Source organism: Gavia stellata, chromosome 5 (assembly GCF_030936135.1).
Source record: "Gavia stellata isolate bGavSte3 chromosome 5, bGavSte3.hap2, whole genome shotgun sequence".
Lineage (NCBI taxonomy): Eukaryota > Metazoa > Chordata > Aves > Gaviiformes > Gaviidae > Gavia > Gavia stellata.
The window spans coordinates 590451-604811 of NC_082598.1; the positions used below are offsets into that span (position 1 = coordinate 590451).

General features: G+C 66.7%; 2 protein-coding genes across 2 annotated transcripts in view; one reads left to right on the forward strand and one right to left on the reverse strand.

The window, feature by feature from the left end:
• Positions 1-425, reverse strand: part of CDC25B (cell division cycle 25B) — a 2112-nt gene extending 1687 nt beyond the window's left edge. Inside the window, exon 1 of the mRNA XM_059817843.1 lies at positions 307-425. Coding sequence (XP_059673826.1) covers positions 307-425 — 119 coding nt within the window. The remainder of the gene's footprint in view (positions 1-306) is intronic.
• An 8350-nt stretch (positions 426-8775) lies between these two features.
• SPEF1 (sperm flagellar 1) lies at positions 8776-12646 on the forward strand. Its single transcript, XM_059817844.1, is given in 7 exon segments — positions 8776-8884; positions 9028-9139; positions 9314-9476; positions 10630-10678; positions 10937-11013; positions 11275-11355; positions 12539-12646. Coding segments are annotated over 7 exon segments (699 nt in total).
• The last annotated feature ends 1715 nt before the right edge of the window (positions 12647-14361 follow it).

Consider the following 14361-nt stretch of genomic DNA (forward strand, 5'->3'; position numbering starts at 1 on the left):
TGTCCCCCGTGTCCGGTAGGAGGACTCTCGCGTGGGGCAGCCCCTGTCCGGTAGGAGGACTCTCGCGTGGGGCAGCCCCTGTCCGGTAGGAGGACTCTCGCGTGGGGCAGCCCCTGTCCCCCGTGTCCGGTAGGAGGACTCACGCGTGGGGCAGCCCCTGTCCCCCGTGTCCGGTAGGAGGACTCTCGCGTGGGGCAGCCCGTGTCCGGTAGGAGGACTCACGCGTGGGGCAGCCCCTGTCCCCCGTGTCCGGTAGGAGGACTCTCGCGTGGGGCAGCCCCCCAACGCCCCCCCGGCCCCGCTCACCTGCCCAGCCCCGCCAGGTTGTCCATGTCCAGCGCCAGCGTGGTGACCGGCGACATGCCCGCCGGGCCGGCCGCCAGCCCGGGCAGCCCACGACGGCCGGGTCCGCCGCGCCCCGCCATGCGGGTGGGGTACAGCCACCTAGAAACGGGCTAAAAGAAGCTTTCTGCGATGTATTTTCCGCCCCCGGCAGGCGCGGAGCGGAGCAGGGAGCGGAGCGGAGCGCTGCAGCCGCCGCCGCGCTGTCCGGTTGGAGGCGCACGGCCGAGCGCGCGCCGCCGCCGCTGCTATTTATATTCGAAAAATAACAGGGGAGCGGCGCGGCGGCAGCCAATGGGGCGGCCCCGGAGGGCCCGCGGGGCAGGGCCACGCGCGGGGGCACGGCCAATGGGAGGGCACGGCCCGAAGGGGGGGCAAGGCGGGGGGGGGCATGGGGGGGGGGGCACGGGGGGGGGGGGGACGTGGCTGGGGGGGCATGGGGCAAAGTGGGGGCAAGGCACGGGGGGGGACACGGCGGGGGGGGACATGGATGGGGGGGCACGGCCCAAATGTGGGGGCAAGGCATGGGGGGGCATGGCTGGGGGGCACGGTGGGGGGGGGATATGGCTGGGGGGGGACATGGCTGGGGGAGACGTGGCTGGGGGGGCATGGGGCAAAGTGGGGGCAAGGCAGGGGGACGCATGGCTGGGGGGGCATGGGGGGGGGCACGGCCCAAATGTGGGGGCAAGGCATGGGGGGGCATGGCTGGGGGGGCACGGCTGGGGGGGCACGGTGGGGGGGGGACGTGGCTGGGGGGGGACATGGCTGGGGGAGACGTGGCTGGGGGGGCATGGGGCAAAGTGGGGGCAAGGCACGGGGGGGGCATGGCTGGGGGGGCACGGTGGGGGGGGGACGTGGCTGGGGGGGCACGGCCCAAATTGGGGGCAAGGCATGGGGGAGGCATGGCTGGGGGGGGACATGGCTTGGGGGGGCATGGCCCAAAGTGGGGGCAAGGCACGGGGGGGCATGGCCCAAATTGGGGGCAAGGCATGGGGGGGGCACAGCAGGGGGGGAATGGCTGGGGGGGCATGGCTGTGGGGGTCATGGATGGGGGGGCATGGGGCAAAGTGGGGGCAAGGCAGGGGGGGGCATGGCTGGGGGGCATGGCTGGGGGGCATGGGGGGGGGCACGGCCCAAATGTGGGGGCAAGGCAGGGGGGGGACACGACGGGGGGGGCCATGGCTGGGGGGGGACACGACGGGGGGGGCCATGGCTGGGGGGGCACTGCCCAAATGTGGGGGCAAGGCATGGGGGGGCATGGCTGGGGGGCACGGTGGGGGGGGGGACGTGGCTGGGGGGGTATGGCCCAAATTGGGGGCAAGGCATGGGGGAGGCATGGCTGGGGGGGGACATGGCTTGGGGGGGTCATGGCCCAAAGTGGGGGCAAGGCATGGGGGGGGCACAGCAGGGAGGGGAATGGCTGGGGGGACATGGCTGTGGGGGTCATGGATGGGGGGGCATGGGGCAAAGTGGGGGCAAGGCATGGGGGGGCACGGCGGGGGGGGACATGGCTGGGGGGGACATGACTGGGGGGGCATGGCCCAAATTGGGGCAAGGCATGGGGGGGCACGGCAGGGGGGGGACATGGAGGGGGACATGGCTGGGGGGGACATGGCCGGGGGGGACATGGAGAGGTGCATGGCTGGGGGTGCACATGGTTGGGGGGCTGCATGGCGGGGCACACAGCTGGGGTGGGTAAGGGACAGGGCCCCTCCTGCCCCCCCCCCGTGCCAGCTCCAGGGCCCGGAGGGGGTTGGGGGTGCTGGGGGGTGCTGGGCTCAGCCCCAGTGCGAGCTGGGGGCCAGCCCCACGTTGGGAAGGGCAGGGGGCCACGCTGCCCCCCCCCAGCCCTGGGGAAAAAGCCAAAAAGTCAAAATCGCCCTTCCCATGGGGACGGGGGCCACCGCGGCCCCGCACGGCTGCCCCTCGCCCCGCTGTCCCCCCCAGGTCCCGGCTGGGTGCCCCCGCTTCGCCCCACTGCCCCCCTCCCCCGGGTCCTGGCTGGGTGCCCCCCGTTCCTCCCGGTTAGACACCCACCGGTGCCAAAGCCACGTGCCACCGCGCATCACCGGGCCACGGTGCTGCCTGAAACCCAAACCTGCTACCCTGTCCCCCAGCCCCGTCCCCCTCTCCGGGCATGGGCTGCCATCTGTCCGTCTGTCTGCCCGGGGGAGGGCGGCCGGACAGAGCCCTGCCTGGGGAGGGGGTCTCCAGCCTGGCTGGGGGCTTTCTAACGGAAAACCGGGCAGGAATGCGCGGGGCGGCTCGGCCTGGGTGGCCGTCCCGGTCTGTCATCCATTGTCCCCAGCCCCATTCTTTCCTTTCAGAGGGGGAAAGAAAAGAGGAGGGGGTGGCCGGGGTGGAGACCCCCGGAGCGGCCAGATCCTGCTCTCCCGGAGCTTGTGCAAGGCATGGGGGTCCCGCACCCCCCCCAGGGACACCAGGCACGTCCCAGCACATCCCAGCGCAGCAATGGGGCAGGGGATGGGTGCTGCTGTGGGCTGGGGGTCCCTGGGGTGTGGGGAGCAGGGCTGCAGCACCCCGGGGTGCCCCAGGGAGGAGGACAGATGGCCTTGGGGGGGGCTCCCCGGCCCCCCAGCGCTTCTGGGCGGCTTTGGGACGTCCTCCCTGGCCACCACGGGCTGTAATTGCTTCCAGCCACGGGAGGCTGTGCTGGGGGCCGGGGGGGGCCCAGCGCCGGTGGCTGCCCCGAGCCTGCGCTGGGGGTCTCGGGGAGGGAAGGGGGGTCTCGGAGAGGGAAGGGGGGTCTCCAGCCAGCCCAGCCGCAGCTGCACGGGGGGAGGCTCACGGGGGTCTGCAGGCGGATGCGCTGTTGGGGAAGGGGCCATATGCTTGGCTTCCCCCCCCCCCGGGCTCCAAACAGGGGCTTTTGGGGAGCGGGGCTGCAAACAGGAGAGGGGAATGCCCCCCCCCCCCGCGGGGGCTGCAGAGCAGGACCCCCCCAAGCCCCGTCTGCTCCTCTCCATGGTGGGATGCAGGGGTGGGACCCCCAGAGCCCCCCACTTCCCTGGGGTGCTGCCGCCTGCCCCGGTGCAGGGGGTGCAGGGGTGCAGGGGGTGCAGGGGGTGCAGGGGCTCGGGGCTGGAGCCGGGGCACGGTGCAGGGGGGGCTTCAGGGGCTGGAGGAGGCTGGCTCGCTTTAATGGCCGCACAGCGAGAGCTGCCATAAAGATTACTCTAATTAACGAGGATGGGGTGGGGGGCTGCTCGCAGCAGCAGGGCTGGGTCGGGGGGCTGCTCCCCCCTGCCCCAGAGACGCAGCCCCACAACATCCCACCCCAGCGGGTGGCTGTGGGTGTCCCACCGCCTCCCTGAGCCCCTCACCCAACCCGGGCTGCCCCAATGTGGGACCCCCACCTGGGGGATGAGCTCCCCCCCTTCAGGGAATAATCCCACAGCATCGCGTTTTCCCTCTGGTTTCCCTCCCAGCCTGGGTGTTCTGGGTAGGGATTTGCACCAAAAACGCCGACAACTTCCACGAGAGCTTTCGCCTGGCCGCGGAAAACACGTTTTCTTCCCCAAGAGGCTTTCACGGCAAAGCATGCCCATCCAGCAGTTTTCTTCCCCAAGAGGTTTTCTCGGCAAAGCATGCCCATCCAGCTGTTTACTTCCAAATTCTTCATCATCGTGGCTGGTTATTTGTGGGGGGCCCTCACTGCCGTGCATGAAGTGGCCGCGGCAGAACCCCGGTGCTCTCGGTGCTGGCACCGGGGATAGGGCGATGCCGGGGAATGGGAAGCAGGAGCCTTGTATCGGTGCCAGTGCTGGCCCCAGGGGATCTGTGGGGCAGGGACGGCCTCAGCCCCATGTGTGGCATGGCATGGCGTGGCATGACGGCAGGGGATGCCGGAGGAGGGTACCAGTCTCTGGATCCCTTCCCGCCGGTGCCCTGCGGTGGAGGGATGGAGTATCCCATGGTCCCTGTGGTCCCCGTGGTCGCCGGGGTCCTGCGTGGCAATTCATGGGCAGCACGCACACTGACGTGGCCGGTGTCACCGCGGGCACTGTGAAGCCTCCGGCTCGGAAATGCGGTGGCTCTGGGTGGGGATTGCGGCTGAACAACAGTGCAGGCGGCGAGCGGGGGGGTCACCCACCTCCCAGGCTGTGGGGTGTGTGGGGCTCCGGGGCACCTTAGCACCAAAATACAGGATTTGAGAGACTTTAAAGACTTCGGAGGTCGGTGAGGTAGAGGAGCAGAGTGAGGCGGAGGAGGAGGATGGTGGCAGCGAGATGCCGAAGGGCTGGCAGTGGCGGCGTACAGGACACGTCTCTGCCGACACAGCGGGACCCACGGCCGCGGTGGAGGCTCTGGGCAAGGGTGCGGTGCCAGGAGCTGCGGCTGGAGGGTCCTGGGGCTCCTGGAGCAAAACCTCCCCACCCCGAAGCATCCTTGGCGGTGGCAGGGAGGAAGCTGCGGGGGGGCAAAGGGGCGTCTCCGTCCCCCCCTTCCTGTTTTGCTGCTTTCTGCTCCGCGCACCCAGAGGAGGCTGAGGCTGCCACCCACTCCTGCGACTTGGGGGCCGGGGACGGTGGCTGCTGCAATGAACCCTGCCCCACCGTGGAGAGGGGGGTTCTGGTTCAACATGCTGAATTCGGTTCTGGTTTGGCCAAAAATAAACTCTTTCAGGCCGCTTTTATCTGCAGCGAGAAGCAAACCAGGAGTGAAACCCCATCGGCCCCCGCCTTTCGTAGCTGCTGTGGCCAGAAGAGGGACAGGGTGGGGAAACTGAGGCACACATCCTGCAGGGCTGCTGGCGGCAGAGCCGGATCTCCCGGGTCCGGGCCCTGCCGTGGCGAGGGAGCAGCAGGGACCGAGCAGGCGGCAGCGGCAGATAAACTGCCCCATCGGCGGGAGCCGTCTCCACGCTGTCCCCGTCCCACCTCGCTGGGGACGGAGCCACAGACGGGGCTTATCGGCGTTCACAGCGTCTCGCTCAGTCCCGGTATCGCTGCCCACAGTGCCGTAATCTGCCCGTTCCTGCCTGTGTACCTGGGTGGTGGAGCAGCCCCACGGGGTACCCAAGCCGTGGCACCGACGCCGCACCTCCGGGCTTGGTTCGTGCCATGCTTTCAGCCAGCTTCTCTGCTCGGCTTCACCGGGCAGGAGCCCGCGGAACGGCTGCCCAGGAGGGAGCCAGGCTCACGGGCTGCTGTTGGGGTGACTGTGGTGCTGGCATCCCAGGGAGTCCTCGCCGCCCACCCACAAACATGGCTGGTTCTGCTGGCACCTCTGTGCCAGGGAGAGATGGCTGTGCCCACAGTATTTGGGAGAAGTGTCTGTCCCAGCTAAGATGTCCAACCCAAAGAAGTGTCCATCCCAGCTGAGATGTTCATCCCACCTGTGGTGTCACAGAATCACAGAATCACTAAGGTTGGAAAAGACCTGTAAGATCATCAAGTCCAACCTAAAAAAAAAAAAACCAAAAAAAACCCCCACACACCAAAAACCAACCCACCCAACACCACACAGCACCATGCCCATCAAGCCACATCCCACAGTGCCACATCCACACGCTCCTTGAATACCTCCAGGGAGGGTGACTCCACCACCTCCCTGGGCAGCCTATTCCAATGTTTCACTACTCTCTCAGTAAAGAACTTTTTCCTAATATCCAGCCTGAACCTCCCCTGGGGTGACTTGAGGCCATTTCCTCTTGTCCCATCACTCATCACTCGGGAGAAGAGACCAACACCCACCTCACCACAACCCCCTTTCAGGCAGTTGTAGAGAGCGATGAGGTCTCCCCTCAGCCTCCTCTTCTCCAGACTGAACAACCCCAGCTCCCTCAGCCGCTCCTCATCAGACTTGTGCTCCAGACCCCTCACCAGCTCCGTCGCCCTTCTCTGGACACGCTCCAGCACCTCAATGTCCTCCTTGGAGTGAGGGGCCCAAAACTGAACACAGGATTCGAGGTGCGGCCTCACCAGCACCGAGTACAGAGGCACGATCACCTCCCTGCTCCTGCTGGCCACACTGTTTCTGATACAGGCCAAGATGCCGTTGGCCTTCTTGGCCACCTGGGCACACTGCTGGCTCATATTCAGCCGGCTGTCGACCAACACCCCCAGGTCCTTTTCTGCGGGGGAGCTTTCCAGCCACTTGTCCCCAAGCCTGTAGCGTTGCCTGGGGTTGTAGTGGCCAAAGTGTAGAACCTGGCACTTGGCCTTATTGAACTTCATCCGGTTGGCCTCAGCCCATCGATCCAGCCTGTCCAGATCCCTCTGCAGAGCCTTCCGACCCTCGAGCAGATCAACACTCCCTCCCAACTTGGTGTCGTCTGCAAACTTGCTGAGGGAGCACTCTATCCCCTCATCCAGATCATCAATGAAGACATTAAACAAGACCGGTCCCAAAACTGAGCCCTGGGGGACTCCGCTTGTGACCGGCCGCCAGCTGGATTTCACCCCATTCACCACAACCCTCTGGGCTCGGCCATCCAGCCAGTTTTTCACCCAGCGAAGAGTGTACCTGTCTAAACCACGGGCCGCCAGCTTCTCTAGGAGAATACTGTGGGGAACAGTGTCAAAGGCTTTGCTGAAGTCCAGGTAGACAACATCAACAGCCTTCCCCTCATCCACTGGGTGGGTCACCTGGCCATAGAAGGAGATCAGGTTGGTCAGGCAGGACCTGCCTTTCATGAACCCGTGCTGGCTTGGCCTGATCCCTTGGGTATCCTGCACGTGTCCCGTGAGCGCCCTCAAGATGAGCCTCTCCATAACCTTCCCCGGCACCGAGGTCAGGCTGACAGGCCTGTAGTTCCCCGGAGTCCATCCCAGCTAAGATGTCCGTCCACTAAGATGTCTGTCCCAGCTATGGTGTTCATCCCAGCTAAGATGCCCGTCCCAGATAAAATGTCTGTCGCAGCTATAGTGTCCATCCCAGGGAAGGGTCCGTCCCAGCTATGGTGTACATCCCAGCTAAGATGTCCTCCACTAAGATGTCCATCCCAGCTCTGGTGTTCATCCCAGCTAAGATGTCCATCTCAGCTAAGTTGTCCATCCCAGCTAAGATGTCTGTCCCATATGTCCATCCCAGCTAAGATGTCCATCCCAGCTATGGTGTCCATCCCAGATAAGATGTCTTCACCGAGAGGGTGGTCGGTCACTGGAACAGGCTCGCCAGGGAAGCGGTCACGGCACCAAGCCTGTCAGTGCTCAAGGAGCATCTGAACGACGCTCTTAGTCGTATGGTTTAGCGTTAGGTAGTCCTGCGCGGAGCAGGGAGCTGGACTCTGATCCTGATGGCTCCCTTCCAGCTCGGGGTGTTCTGTGACTCTGATTCTATGTCCGTCCCAGCTAAGATGTCCGTCCCAGCTATGGTGTCCACCCCCGGGAAGCGCCCCGCCAGCGGCTGCCCCCCAGGAGGGGATGCCAGGCCTCGGGCAGAGGCTCGGGGTGCCCATTGCCAACCGCAGAACCTCGATTGTTATCCCGGCAGGACTGGGAGCCGGAGCCGCCACACCGGGGTCCACCACGGGACCGTCTCGGGATCCTCCTCCCTGCACCTTCCCAGAGCAGGGACCCTGCCTTGCTCGGGGCCCTCCTTGCTGGTGGGTGCCAGGGCCCCCCCCCAGCCTCTCCCACTGCTTGTGGCCCCCCTTGACCTGGTCCTGCCCCCCCTAGAGCCTCCCCCCCTTGCTCAGGGACCCCCTTGCTGTGGTCTCAGCACCCCCAGGGCCTCTCCCATTGCATGTGGCCCCCCCCAGGGCCTTCCCATTGCTCAGGGTCCGTCCCCCGTGGTCCTGGGCCCCCCATTGCTCACAGGATCCCTCAACCTGGTCCTGCATCCCCAAGACCCCCCCTCCTGCTCAGAGCCCCCCAGACCCCCCTCACCCAGGACCCCCAGCCCTCCACCTTGCTCAGAGCCCCCCCAGACCCCCACTCTCCCATAGCTTAGGACCCCCAGACCCCCCCTTGCTCTGAGCCCCCCAGGTCCCCCTTTCCCAGGACCCCCAGACCCCCCCCTTGCTCTGAGCACCCCAGGTCCCCCTTTCCCAGGACTCCCAGACCCCCCCCTTTCTCTGAGCACCCCAGGTCCCCCTTTCCCAGGACTCCCAGACCCCCCCCTTTCTCTGAGCCCCCCAGGTCCCCCTTTCCCAGGACCCCCAGACCCCCCCCTTGCTCTGAGCCCCCCAGGTCCCCCTTTCTGAGAACCCCCGGGTCCCCCCAACTTCTTCAGAGCCCCCCAGACCCCGAGTCCCCCATTGCTCAGGACCCCAGACCCCTCCCTTGCCCAGGTCCCCCCCATTGCTCAGAGCCCCCCATTCCTCCCCGGGCCTCCCCCTCACTAGGCCCTCCCGCCCCGCCTCGGGCCGCCCGTTGCCAGGCGACGGCCGCGCGCTCCCAGCATGCCCCGCGGGGTGGTTGCCATGGCGGCGGGACGCGGCGCGGCCCGGGGCTGGCGGGAGGCCGCATGGCGGGCGGCGGGGCGGCGGACGAGCTGCGGGCCCTCTACCGCTGGCTGGACGCCGTGCCGCTCTCCCGGCCACGCAGGAATATCGCCCGAGACTTCAGCGACGGGGGTGGGACGGGGGGGCCCGGCGGGACGGGCCTGGGCGGGAGGGGACGGACACAGGCCTGGGGATGGTGCCAGCCCGGCCTAGGCCGGGGTGGGGGTCCCGGGGTGCCCGCCGCCCCCAGCCCCTCTCCTGCTCTCCTCCCCCAGTGCTGGCAGCCGAGGTGGTGAAGTTCTTCTTCCCCGCCATGGTGCAGCTGCACAGCTACGTGCCCGCTAGCTCCACGCCACAGAAACTCGCCAACTGGGGCCATCTCAACAGGTACCGGGGCAGGCGGCCCCCCTGTTCCCACCCCGGCTGGGAGCACTGCCCCCGAGAGTGTCCCTCTTTGTCCTGGCTGGGGACCAGGCCAGCTGGGACACAGCTAAGGGTGCTGCAGGCAGGGGGGTGCCTGCCTCCCTGCCCTCCTGGGTGCTCATTTGGCTCCTCTTTCAGGAAAGTGCTGAGTAAGCTGAACTTCTCCATCCCGGGTGACGTGGTCCGGCAGGTTGTGCAGTGCCAGCCGGGCACGGTGGAGCAGGTGCTGCTCCTGCTGCGGCAGAAGATCGAGGAGAAGCAGAAGCAGAGGCAGAACAAGGTGGTGCCTGGCCCAGGCCAGGTCAGCAGGGCCTGGGGGAAGGGGGCACTCAGTGTGCCACATCCTGCTTGTAGGTGCCATGTGCTATGGGCTGGAGGGCGATGAGGGCGAGTAGCCACCCCACACAGAGGTCAGTGCAATCAGGGCAGGGCCAGGGGGGCTGGGCTGAGCTCCAGACATCCTTTTGGGCATCACTTTCCCCCTGAGCACCTCTTTCTCGTCATCACGAGGATCCCGCTGCCATCTCCCCACCTGCAGCTCCATGGGGAAGTGCAGTAGGGTGCTCAGAGGTAGAGGAGCCCCTCATGTGGGCAGAGCCATGGGTAGGAGCACCCCACCAGGAGCAATGCAGGCGGCAGGGCCGGCCTCACTCGGCAGCCGCAGATGGCAACTGTGCGCCATTGTGTGAAGCGCCGTGGCCCCGCTCGCTCCACAGCCTTGACTTGGCCCTGGCAGCCCCGGAGGCGCTGCTGTGAGCTGGGGAGGAGAGGGGATGCTGTCTCCATTACCTTCCTTCCCCACCACCCATCACCCGGCCCTCCTTGCTGCGCTCTCCGCTCGTGTGAGGCCCCTGAAGAGGAGCAGGGAGGGTGTCGGGGGTTGTGTGGGGCTTGGCAGCATGTGCTGAGTGCGCAGCTCCAGGACTGGGCTGGCAGCAGCAGCTGCCTCCTCTCCTGCCCCGAGCAAAGCCTCAGCCCACGACTGTGCCACTCCTTGCCGTGCGAGAGGAGGATAACCAACCTGCGGGGCTGGGGCAGGCTGGGCTGTCTCTGCCAGGGACTCTGGTGCTCAGGTCAGAGGAGGAATTTGCTACGGGAAGGGCTGTGGCTGTGAAGCAGGCAGGAATTCAGGCAGATGGATCCCAGCCCTGCCTTCGGGCTGTAACGCGGCCACCACAGCTGTGTTGGGAACCCCCTGCTCTCAACTGGCTGCTCCCACTGCTGTGGAAGCAAACCCTCCACTCCAGCACTCCACAGGGCCTCGAACCCCAGTACCGCTCAGAGCGGGGTGGCACGAGCAGCTGGGTGGGCTAGGGTACCCTGTCCCCCTTTCTCCCGACGCTGAGGCCCAGCCAGGGCCCCTCCCTGCACAGCGGCTGTTTGTGGGCTCACCCATGGGGAGACCCATGGCTCGTGGCCAGGCGTGACGGGTGTTTTCCTTCCTCTCCGTGCAGGAGCCGGGCGTACGGGCAGCGCTGGAAGAGATCAGTTACCTGGAGACGGGTAGGGTGGATGCGTGGCACGTTGGGAAGGGGGGTCCCATCCCAGCCATGCTATGGGCTCCCCGGGTCCAAACCCCGAACTGTGACCTTTCTGGTCCCTGGGGACAGCACGCACAGCCCTGCCTCGTGCTGGGGCACCCATATAATGAGCCTGGGCAGCGCTGGGGGGATAGAAGACACTGCTGGAAGGGGGTGTCCCTATGGTGGGGGTGCGTGGAGCTGTTTGGGCAGATCATGCGCTAACTGCTGTGTTTTGCAGGCTACTCAAAGGCGAAGAGCTGCGCAGGTGGAGGCTGCGCCCAGGAGTCTCCCAGGGCTGACAGGTAAGGGCTGATGGTCCTGCCTGCTGGTGACGTGCCCCTCCTGGGGGCTTCTCGAGGGACGGGGCTCTGGGGGTCCCCGTGGGGGTCTGAGGAGCCCTCTGCCACAGGGGCAGTGGTGTGTGGGGCAGGACACGCAGGAGCTGGGCCTGTGCATGAGCCCCATGGCCTGTACAGCTCTGTGGGCTGTGAGCAACGCTGCAGGAGGGGTTGGTTATGGTCCCAGCATTTCCTTCCCTGGCCCAGGGTGAAGAAGAGCTGCCACGGCTGTGCCCAGGCTCCCCCGGGGGACACTGCCATCCTCCTGCAGCTGGCGGAGAAGGAGCAGGCCCTGCTCCTGGCGCAGGAGACCATCCAGGTGAGCCCACCCTCCGTCACCCCAGCCAAGCGCTCTCCCCATGGCAGCACCGAGGTGGGGACAGACCTCCTTTGCCTCCCCAGCCATCCTGTGACGGTGGCATACACAGCAGCCCAAACAGGTGTTTGCTCAGTGCTGTCAACCTCCTGGGCCGCTCCTGTCTCTGTACCCGGCTCTTGTGGCACCCTCGGGCATGGGCCAGCCTGGCAGTGGCTTTGCCGTGGTCCAGCTGGCCGACGCCTGGCTTGGGTGCTCCTCTGGTAGCTCCCAGGCGGTGCTGGGCTCCTAAAAGGTCTGGTCAAACCAGGCGAGACAGGCAGTGATAGCTCAGCGTGGCCCGGAGACGTGATTCCATCCCTGCAGCCCTTGTTTCCTTCCGCAGCAGGAGGTGTTTTGGTGACATTTATCCAGTAAAAGCCTCCGCCTGCAGATCTCCCCCCAGGGTGAACAGCTTTCTCTTTCAATCCTTCCCATCTGGCTGTGCCCTCGATCTCTGCGGCAGACACCCATGTCAGTCACATCAATCGGTGATTCCCGCACGTTCCCAATCCTCATCTTTTCTGGTCAGTCTTCCAGCCCACGGTAAGGAGGGTGATGCAGAACGGGCATCGCAGCTGCGCAAACCCTCTGCACACGGCTTGCCGTGGCCCCTGGACCTGCAGACCAGGCTCCGGGCATCCCTTATTCGACCGTGGACAGGGGGTGATTTTTGAATCAGAGCTTCATTCAGCACTGAGCCAGGGCAGTGGCTCCGTCTTGCCTAAACCCAGGGCTTTTCTGCTGGAAAAGATGTAAAATTTTGAAAGAGGGGAAAGAATGCTGTGGGATATCTCAGGTGGGAAGAGCTGTCACCAGGTCCTTGTGGGGAGCTGGGACTCCCAGGCCATGTTTTGGGGGAGCGTTAGCTTGGTGCAGGTTGTGGTAGCTGGAATAAGGACCCCAGATCTGGTGCTGGTGCTCACCTGCCTCAGTTTCCCCCGCAGTAAAAGATGGCTGATGCTGCGCAGTGACTCCGGCAGCCACATCAGCCTGGCCCCGAGTTCCCCGTCCCGCCGCTGTGCCCCCCGTCCTCGCTGCTGGCCGTCAGGCAGGCCCCAGCCCACCGCAGAGCCTCTCGGGGGTGGATGGATGTGCCTCCTGCCCCCCGAAACCAAGCTGAAGGGGTGTCGGGGTCTCTGCTCAGATCCTGCAGCTGAAGGTGGGGAGACTGGAGCAGCTGCTGCATCTCAAGAACGTGCGGATAGACGACCTCAGCCGGCGTCTGCAGGAAGCCCAGTGCCAACAGCGGTGAGCGGCCCCTCGCCCACCCAGCAGCCCCTCATCCGGGGGTGCCCCCCGCCCCATCTCCCACCGTGGATGTTCCTGCTGAGCTGGAGGAGCCGTTCCAGTGCTTCCCAGTTGTCCCAGTTCCCAGGGCAGACTCTCAAGGACAAAAGCCAGAGGTGGCAAACGCAGAAGCAGGGACCCCCCCGTGCCCACCAGCGGGCAGCGTGGCAGTGGTGTCGCTACAGCACGGGGCAGCAGCAGTCCCGCCGACGGCAGCAGTCCTTTCCTTTGCCTTAATTTTCCTTCCTTAATTACGTTAGTAATTAAAAAGCCGGGACATCGCTCGGAGATCTCCCCGCAAGGCTGAGTCGCTGTGGGGGTCCTGCCTGCCCCAGCCTGGAGGTATTTATTTCCCAGCTGGTCCAGCGTCGGAGGGTGGTCGGCAGCGTGGGGACGCCGCTCGGCTTGCCCGGGCCGCGGCGACGGGCGCTGGCGGAGGCTGGGATTTAATCCCTTACCCAAAGCTGTTTGTTTTTGTAATCTCCAAGAAAATCCCTGCCTCGGCACACGGACATGCTCGCCGCGTGGCTGGGCGGCAGCCCTGGCCCTCGGCCTGGCACCGACGGCGTGGCAGCCCAGCCGTGGGGTCATGTCCCACCGGTGCCGGGGGTCCCTCCGGGACGTCCCCAGCGGTGGGGAGATGCCTGGGGGTGGCTCTGGGTATGACCTTCGCTGCACCGGAGTCACCTGCGGCCTTTTTAGGGTAAAACCCAGTTGTCTTTCCCAATGCGTGGCCGTGCGGCGTGTCCCGGCGCAGGGGCCCAGCGGGGCTCCGCGTCTCCCTTCCCGGGGGGGCCGGAGCCGTGCGCGGTGTCACGCGTGCCGGAGGCGAGGACGCAGCTGGGGCTGCAGCAGCTCCCTGGGGACGAAGCCCCGGCGATTTAAGCGTTGTGGCGTCTGGAGGCCGCAGGATGAACCGGGGCAGGGGGGGCAGCTTAGTCCCCGGGGGGGGCCGTGTCCCCTGTCCCTGCCTGTGAGATCCGGCCTGCTCACTGTGCCGTCCGCCCGCCGGGGCCGAGCGAGCCCCGACCCCGCTCCCCCGCGGGGACGGCTCTTGCCTGGACGGGGTGGGGGGCCCGCTGCCCCCCCGCCATCGTTCCCAGGCGGGCGGACGTGCTCTTTGGAAGGGAACCGGCGGCGTTTTCCCGGCAGGGACGCGTCCCAGCTGCCTTTCCCCTCCTCGGCTCCCTCCATCCCTGCCGCCGCCCCGCCGTCCCCTCGGTGGGACGCAGCCCTTCCCCGTGCTCCATCCCACCCAAGGGACACGCAGGCTCGGATGGGGACAGCTGGAGCCTGGGAGCTCAGCCGGGATAGGCTGTCCGGAGCCTCAGGGGTTGTGTCCACGGGACGGGACGGGACGGGACGGGACGGGACGGGACGGGACGGGACGGACACCGCCGTCGCGGCGCACCCCGCCGCCCACACGTGGCGCCCTACAGCCGTGCGCGCCCGCCCGCCCGCTCCCTATTGGCTGCCCCATCTCTTTACCACGCCCCTTAGCGACAGCCCCGCCCCTTGGAGACGAGCCTACCCCCGCGGGGCCGCTCGGGAAACGGTGCCGCCGGAGCAGCCGGCGATGGGCGTGGCGAGGAGGCGTGACCGCCGAGGGGGCGGGCCAATGGGAACGGCGGAGGGTGTGCCGGGGCCAATGGGAGGGAGGGGGCGTGTCCCGGTAGCGGG